Below are 8,494 nucleotides of genomic sequence, written 5' to 3'. Positions count from 1 at the left end.
AAAAAGAACTTTTTGTACCCATAATTATTGTACCACAAGTTGACAAAAAGCTGAGAATTAAGTCCTCACACTTGGCGTACTATTAAATGGCATTTTAAAAGTAAACAGAGTACTTTGTAAGTTCTAGCCTGAAAAGATACCATTAAAAGAGGCTTAATGGTATTGTAAGAAATATTGGTTAATTCTATTAAGAAGTTCAGTTATAGAAATTTATCATTTTCAAAGTATGATTGAAAAAGTTTAACATGGAACTTGGAAGAATTGTAGAAAACAAAAAATACTTATTCTAAAAATTAGGATAAGAATACACTGCAGCATACTTTGTCCAACATGTTTAATTTTTTGTTGCTCAATGGATTTATTCTTTTGCTAATTACAGCAGATGGATTAGGTACAGTTTCAGAATTAATTTCCCTATGGTTGTAACTTGCTTCATTTACAATAAAGATGACAAAACACCAAATTCATACTCCAAGAAGAGGTCTTTAATGATGGCCAGCACCAGAGGACTCTGAAACAAAGACACGATTTAGACTGTTCAAACTGTAGAGCAAATCAATTCAGGAGCGTAGTTCAGAACCTAGAACAGACAACTGCATCTACATCTGAGTGCAAAAACTGGCAAATTCAACTGCCCTGTCAAATAAACCAAACCCCTTAAACTACATACCTAAACTTGGCCAATACCAAAAATCTTCTTTCACAAGTTTTAAAGCACTTACTTATTATAGACAAACATTCACTCTTGCTCAGTTTTGGTATGGTTCTTTCCAAATTAAAGTTTATTTATCCTATTACCCTTAAGTCTACTGGGCAGTATTCTTACTAATTACTCATTTTAAAATGTAAATAGTGTTTGCATATACAAATTCAACTGGGAGCAAATGGGCTATTTATCATAGTGCAGAAAGTTAACTGAGGTATAGCAGATCATGAAAAATTAAATTCCAGTGTGATTTTAGAAGAAACTGTCCATAAATATCTAAACACTACTTTACAGAAGATACAAAAATACAAATTCAAAATACAAGTTTAAACTTCTTAGTTTCTTGACAGCTAAAATAGTAGCTACTCTTGAAATCCTGCTGATTTAGAGTAATTCCATTAGATGGCTGTTACTATTATTTAAAAGAATTCATGCCCCCCTCCCTGAGTCAAGGCATACAACTTCTGTGCTACTCCTAAAATGTATACAAAGGACAATTTAAGACAGAGGTAGCATCTGTGCAGATTCACAGATGTTTCTAGGTTATGAAACCATCACTACAACCAAAACTAGAAATTTTGAAGTAGTCTTTAAATATTTTTGAAATCCATAACTTAAACCCCAAACTTCTGTAAAATATGCTAAGCTAATTTTTACTGCACTCATTTAAAAAAATATAACAGGGTATTAGATATTTAATACTTACTATCTGCCACTGCTTTTTTGCCTGGAAAAAAAAAAAAGAAAAAACAAGCTGAACAATGACAGTTTAAAAAACTACTTCCTATTTATTTTTTTGCAAATAAACTTAAGTTAGATTATACCACTTATGATTTGCTAATTTAGCTTGAACAAGATTTAGGAAGTGTACAACATGTACTTTCCATGGTACATGTCAGTAAACATTGTAGTGATTTTTTAAAAGTTGTTTGTTTTTAATCAAGACTCCATGCATTTCGAAATTGTAGCCATCAAGACACCTACTGTAATTCAAACGAAAGGTATAGCAAATAGTACTATTTTACATAATATATGTATATATACACACACAACGGGTGTAAAGTGAAGTGATAAGAATACAGTGTGCTTTAAAATCTTCCTTTGTAAATAAAATAGCTTATTTTACATTCCCATTGTAATTGTTCTCCTAAAATACTGATTCACAGTGATCAGACAAAAATAGGTGGAAAAAATTCTTCATAAGGAAGACAGTCGTAAGAGGTTGTGCATATATATATGGATATATATATATGGATATATTGGATATATTCATTTGAATTATGAATAAGGCCGTGAGCAACCTGATCTAACTTTGATCTAACTACTTCAAGCAGTGGTTTGGACCAGGTTAGCTCAAGAGGTCCCTTCCAATCTAAGTTATTCTACAACACACTCTTACATAAATGTATGTATTATTTGAAAAAACGTTCCCCAAATTGTGGAAAGGGCTACAGCTATTAAAAGCTATTTTCACTTTAAAATAATGCTTAGCATACAGTTGCCCCATACCAAGGTTTTGGCCCTCAAAACCTTACACCACCATATTACCTAAGTCATAAATGAAAATAAAAGTAGCATGACATAAACACAAACTTGAAGTGGTCTGTCAATTCTGAATTTTCCTTGAAATTAAAGAAGTTAAAGCAAAAGTGAAACTTTTTTTTTCCTCTTCAGCTGTTCAACTACTTCTATTCACTTAAGCTTGTAAGTGTAGCGTAACAGTTTTGGACATGCTACAAGTTATTTGGGCAAAGCTAGAGAAATGTTGAGGTAACATCACTCAGCTGTTCCTACAGTGAGAGTTCCTTTCACTGTCAACTTTGTCTACAGTTTATAACATTTAATTGTTCATGAGAGCTAGTAAAGGGTTTGACTTGGAATTTTTTCAGCATAGCCTAAATTGAAGAACAGGACCTTTAAGACACCATCATCTGTTGTACCCCTCTCTGAGGGATGTGGCCCACTTAAATTCTTTATTTTTACATTAGATGTTCTGTTTCTTCCTTTGAGAAAGTGATTCAATATCACCAAGTAACACACATTTTAATGTTCAGTGATGTATCTCGCATTTTGAGGTGCATCATCCCAAAATAAACTAAATGTTTTAACTTTCATAAGTTCACATGGGAAACCCTTTTAAAAAGTGTGGGTTTTTGCAGATCTTGAGTAAAACCCCAAAACATAAGGATTCTAAAAAATTTTTAATCAAGTAAGTTCTAGTTCAGAACAGTCTTACATTCCCCTTCAGCACAAATCTACAGGAAAAGCCTCTGGCTATACATTGCAAGTTAGATGTGTGTTTTCATAACCAATTCCTATGTTAGCTAATCTTCATAACGTAGGCAGTTACACTGCTATTTGAGTATTTTTGTTAGTGGAACCTTCTACACTGAGCATGTTTAAACTTCTAAATTTTTATGGCAAAGACCTGGCCTTAAGTAAAAGTGTTAATTTCTTATTTGCTGGATGTTTTCAATGACTGATTTCTAACTGTTCAGGATATTCTTACCTATAAACCTTATCTATAAAGTAACTGCTACTGAAGACTATAATGTGTAACTTACCACCGTATGAAATTTTGTAATAGGCATAAGCTGTTAATGCCACACCAACCCATATTTCTTGATACACAGTAGTGAAGTAGAATTTCATGGCTTTCAATGACTTCGGAAGCATGGTCTGCACCATCTGAAAATTATAAAAAGTTTTGCAATGGTGAGTCTTGCAACTGTATTCTTACCTGCTATATTTTTAATATATATACACATATATGTATTTATGTATATACACACTCCTGATATATATCAGCAGCAGTTTACAGGTTAAAAAAAAATCCCCAAGTATCCAAAAGTACTTATTCCAAAGCAAAGCAATGAAAATTCAGAGTTAAGGTTACAATTTATGAGCTAAGTCAATGATAAATAATAAATTACAGCTGATGAAAAGGTTCAAAGATGATTGAACAGAGCATTTACAGAGTAGCAATAGCTAGACTCCCCTCTCCCTATCAGTGACAGCTTTTTTTTTGTTTGTTTCCAGATTCTCTCAGGAGGAAAGCCTCATTCCAGACAAGCTAGAGAGGCTCCTTCCTTGCACTACCAAGTTAGTTTCCCTCCCTCCCCCACCGCTGTCTTTCCCAACACAGTGATTTCTACTCAAAATAGCAAAATAAATGATGTTAGGCTACTGAATTCATGATTTATCATGAATATTTTACTTTCAAAATATGCCTCAAGAGCAAGAAGCCTATCAATGTTTTTTTTCCTGTCTGTGCAACTTTGTTAGACAAAAATAAAACTGTAAGAGGTTTAAAAAAACATGTTAGTACACATTTGTACCACATTGCACTCAACTACTACATGTTCTACTGTCTTACATACAGCACTTCACCCCAATAAAGCCACTATTTACACTTATTACAACCCAATAAAGTCAGTTATAGACACATACAGACAGTATATGGTAAATCAGAGTCCCAGGAAAGAAAATCGGATTTAAACTTCTATGAGGTAATATTTACTTATTTGGCATTATTAAATGTAAAGCATCCTTTTGCAAGCATCAAAGAGAAAAGGATGCAAGGGTAGCCAATGTCAAAACAACTGGAAACATCTAGGTGCTTCTTAAAGAATGAAAGCATCTTTGTGGTGATTATTGTATAACTATAGACAAACCCATCTATATCTTCCCTTGCTTATGGACAGACATTTCAAACAAATTTATTAATGCGGCCAGATTTCCTGCAAAAGTGTTGTGCTTTCAGCAATACTATAAGAACACTGCACCTCCCCCAAAGTTTCCAGTATTTGTAGTTTCAGATGAATAGTGCCATAATAGCAATAATTCTGCTATAGCAGAATATCAAGACATACTAACAAAGAGACTGAATAAAAAGGAAGGAAAGGATTTTCCCACGACTACAAAACACAGAGAATAAGCAATGCTATTTCCAGTTAACACCCTGCTAAAACACGGCAGAGACCTTTCCCCAAGGCCACTGTCCCACGGTGCACACAACATCGTTCAGGCTTTTTAACTAAGATCTATCAGGAACGACGCTGAATTTGCTTTCTCATTGACCTCCCCACCATGACCCCACCGCAGCCCGGGGAACCTACCGCCCGCCCGGGGCCTGACCCACACAGCTCCTATCGCACGGCGGGTCGGTAACGGCAGAGCTCGAGCGCCGCAGGCCGCGTCTCTTCCCCTCCCACCCTCTCCGTTTTGCGGGCTGAACCACAGCTGCCTCCCCGAGACACCCCTGAGCGATGCCCGCCAACAACCGCAGGGCTCGCTTGGGCCGAAACCCACCGCTAAACCGGGAGCGCCGGGGCTGCCACCGAAGGTCACCGAGCAGGGACAGACTCCGCTACCGCCGCGGGGGATGCTGGGAAGGGACGAGCCAACGAACGAAGGCCTCAGCGCCAGACAGGCGCCGCCACCGCACAGCGCCCCCTACAGCTGCGGAGGACCAGAGCGCCCTCCGCCTGCGGCAGGCTGGAGCTCTGCGCCGCGCTGCCGCTCCTCATACCGGGCAAGTCCCGGCACCTCCCTGCGCCCCCTCAGCCGCTCCAGGGTCTTGCCCGGCCCTCACAGAGTACCTATCGCTGAAGAAGCCCACGCTTAGTGGCAGGGTCCGCCTCACCACAGTGTTTTGCCAGATCTGCACCTCACTCCTACTTCCTAAGAAGGAAGCAAAGCAAGAGTCCCGTGCAACGAACAATGCCGGGAAGAGCACGTCGCGAGTCTTTACGTAGTGCGACGCTTAGAGAGCAACTTGTCCTGGAGGCACCCGCTGGGTCCGGTTCAGGAAGGCTGAGGCATCTACGTGCCTGTAGGCCATTTCCTCCAGGCGACTGGGATTCCAGAGCAGCTCTCAGCCATTGTTCTGTGGAGGTGCCGGGGGGGGGGGGAAGCCCACTACCCCGGCGCCTACTGGTGACTGAGAAGGGAGGGAGCCGGCGGGACAGGTGACCGGGTTGCCCAGCTCGCCCCTCGGGCGGGTTCTCAGCAGCGCGGGCATCTGCCTCGCCTCAGCCATGCGGGAGAGCAAAGCGCGGGGCCGCTGGGTCACGTGCTGGGGGAGGGAAGGGAAAGGAGGGAACGCGTGCTGAAGGGCGGCGCAGGCGCGCGTGCGCGCGAGGTGGTAGGCGCAAGCGGCGGCGCGAGGCGCGTGCTGGTGCTGCTGCCGCTGCCATCATGCTGCGGAGGCTGACCGGGGAGCAGATCCGCGACTGGTTCACCATCGGCAAAGCCGTCACCGCCGTCGAGTTCTTGGGCGAGGAGACGCAGGCCGGCGCCCTGCGCAGTCCCCCTTGCCTCCCCCCGAGCACACCTGCCACACGGGAGCCGTTAACGGCTGCGGGGTGAGTGCGGGGCCTCTGGTCGTAGTCGGCCGGGAGGTGCTCCTCACGCCCGGGGTGAAGGGCTGTCTGTGAGGGCACCGGTGGCCTGCCTGCTCTCGTGTGTGTCACCGTGGCCCCGGATGTGCAGGGCGTTTCGCCAGGGTCTGAATTTCCCCCTCTGCTCCCCCGTGCTGCCTGGGTGTGGTTGTTGGATTCCAGCCTGACACCCTCCTCTCTAATGTTTGTGGCTGTAGACCAGGTGTGGGTAGGTGTGGGTTTGTAGGTTTAATACTTTTGCTGCTTATATCTATTGTCTAGAGCATCACTACACATGCTATGTGTAGGATTTGCTTTCTCTGAAGCGCATTAGCGCTGGTGTGCAATTGTGGCGCATGCTGTTGAAAAACTGTTAGAAAAGAGCTGGTTTATTCAGATTCTGGTGTGTAGCTTGGAAATTTTGGCAGTGGTAGCTGATAAATGAGACTCAAGAGTAAACTTACTTGCTCATTAGAAAATAATATTGCAGAGTGTGTTCTTATGCATTTAACTATTAAATCAATGAGCAACACTGCTGATTTGGGCTGATCTTTTGTTTTCCCCTCATAGTCCGTTAACAGTGTTACTGGGTTTTATTGTGTTTTTTTCAGTGGCTGGTCCTCCGATGTAAATAATTATTCTACAGTACATACATTTTTTGACCAGTAGTGTTTCATACATTATTTATAACTTAGTACTTTTCTTTTGAGTAGATTCATCCTTTGTTTATACCAAAGTTTGTAAGCAAATATTCTTAATAATAAAGAGGTGTTGCCTACCCTATGACTTTGTTGGTAAATTTAATTTGTTATGCTACAAATTTGTGAAAATTTGGCTTATTTCTTATCTGTTCTTCCTTCCTCTAATGTTCCTTTCAAGCCAGAAATTTTCCAGCAGTTAAGATACTGATGTCACATACAGCAGATGTTCTCAATTATTTCAAACTGAATCTTTGTGTGCTTCCTTATAGGAACTTTTGTTTTCTCTGAGGAGCAGTTAACAGTCTGTTTTCCTGAATCGATTGCTATGTGTTTTCTAACTAAACTGTATATATTCATTGCTTTTGTGACCTATCTGAAGCATTTAAGTTACCAGGGTAAAGCTAGTTCAGGGTATATTGGCATGTCACTCCCGAATGTGACACTGAATGTGCGTTTAACCTAAAAGTGCCGCCATTAACAAGCTCTGAATATCTGACTGAGAGCTATTGGGTTTTATGCAAGTAGTTAAAATTTTCCAGAAGTGACCAAACAAGATTTTATAGTTTTTTTGTTTTTCAGGTTATTTACTGTGAATGTAATTCCTGAACCCCATATGTACGAAATTTGTGGGACTTCTCAGTCTTTATTTAGGTGCCAGTAACATTTCTGTAGCACTTGGGAGGGGTTTGACAAGAGATTCTTGAACCCAACTAAGCCACCAAAATCTACCAAGTAATACAGACGAAATTAACAAGATTCATCAAGCCTTGTGTGCCTAGACAGAGGCAAATCATTACCTTCGGTTATTTCCACTCAAAAGCCTTAACGGATAACCTAATTGTGGCTTTGACAGTTGTGTTAACAGAAGTTATTTTTACAGGCTGGGTTTTTTCTGTTTTTCTTTCCCATCTGAGAAAAAGAGGGCACATGTAAGTGGGGACAGAATTTCATCATTAGATGTATAAAATCTTTGAGTATAGATGGTAGATGCATGTGTGTGCTGTTACAAAATGAAAAGGACCTCTATAAGAAGGTGTTTTTGTTTAGCTGTGTTTTGTTTCCATATACTCTTCTGTTTCACAATTCGGGGAATGTGCTTAGGTTTAGGGAGCTTTTATGAAACTTGAAGAATCTTGAGGAGGTTTAGATTCAAGTAGAAAATGCTTAGATTTTATTCACTGGCTTCTTAAGAAAGTTTGAAGAGCTGAAAACAAAAGAACTTCCCTCCTTTTGTTGAGGCTGATTGTAGCATAATAGTATATTTTAATATTTCCTTCAAAACTCTTGGTTTGTTTCTTGGGAAAATCAAACCCAAAGTTATATCAAATTTTTCAAATGCTTATTTATATTTATTTCAAGTTGGATATATGATTATTGATGGAGACTGTCTTCCTACTTCTGTTGTCTAAATTTATATGTAAGACTGTGTAGGTTTAATATCAGAGTGGTACAGGTGTGTTATTGCACACAAGTGTGTGTAATAAATAATATTTTACAAAAATGTTACTGAAACTGTCTAATGAGATCTAAAAGCCTCATGTCTCCTTTAAAAAGAGAGGTGGAATGTGTTCTTTTTCTTTACCAAGGATGCCTCATTTTCCAAGGCTTTTAAGATTATTGTTACCTGAACTACCTCTAGAATAGCAGTATTAGCAATTGAGCTTGTTAGGGAAAGATAATAGTTCTCAGAAATTGTGGTTGGAATT

The 8,494-nt window shown here is 40.0% G+C and overlaps 2 protein-coding genes across 2 annotated transcripts in view; one reads left to right on the top strand and one right to left on the bottom strand.

Moving 5' to 3' along the window:
• Window positions 1-317: 317 nt before the first annotated feature.
• ATP5MJ (ATP synthase membrane subunit j) lies at window positions 318-5,095 on the bottom strand. Its single transcript, XM_082485714.1, has 4 exons — window positions 5,018-5,095; window positions 3,271-3,394; window positions 1,413-1,433; window positions 318-511 (listed from the first exon to the last, which is right to left on the bottom strand). Exons 2-4 carry the CDS (start codon window positions 3,392-3,394, stop codon window positions 486-488), a joined length of 171 nt encoding a protein of 56 aa, XP_082341840.1. The 5' UTR covers window positions 5,018-5,095; the 3' UTR covers window positions 318-485.
• An 810-nt stretch (window positions 5,096-5,905) lies between these two features.
• The window catches only part of TDRD9 (tudor domain containing 9), a gene marked incomplete at both ends in the record, with an annotated part of 88,891 nt that continues 86,302 nt past the window's right edge, over window positions 5,906-8,494 (top strand). The window contains one exon of the mRNA XM_082485781.1: window positions 5,906-6,072. Within this exon, the coding sequence (XP_082341907.1) occupies window positions 5,906-6,072 (167 nt within the window). The remainder of the gene's footprint in view (window positions 6,073-8,494) is intronic.

The sequence above is a fragment of the Vanellus vanellus genome, assembly GCF_965231255.1.
Source record: "Vanellus vanellus genome assembly, chromosome: 6".
Lineage (NCBI taxonomy): Eukaryota > Metazoa > Chordata > Aves > Charadriiformes > Charadriidae > Vanellus > Vanellus vanellus.
This window is presented reverse-complemented; position numbering and strand designations above follow the sequence as displayed.

Coding starts and splice junctions, on each gene's coding strand:
- ATP5MJ (XM_082485714.1), bottom strand. CDS start 3,394: ATGGTGCAGACCATGCTTCCGAAGTCATTGAAAGCCATGAAATTCTAC. Junction 1,434..3,270: donor TTACAAAATTTCATACGGTG/GTAAGTTACACA, acceptor TTTTTTTTCCAG/GCAAAAAAGCAGTGGCAGAT. Junction 512..1,412: donor CAAAAAAGCAGTGGCAGATA/GTAAGTATTAAA, acceptor TCTTTGTTTCAG/AGTCCTCTGGTGCTGGCCAT.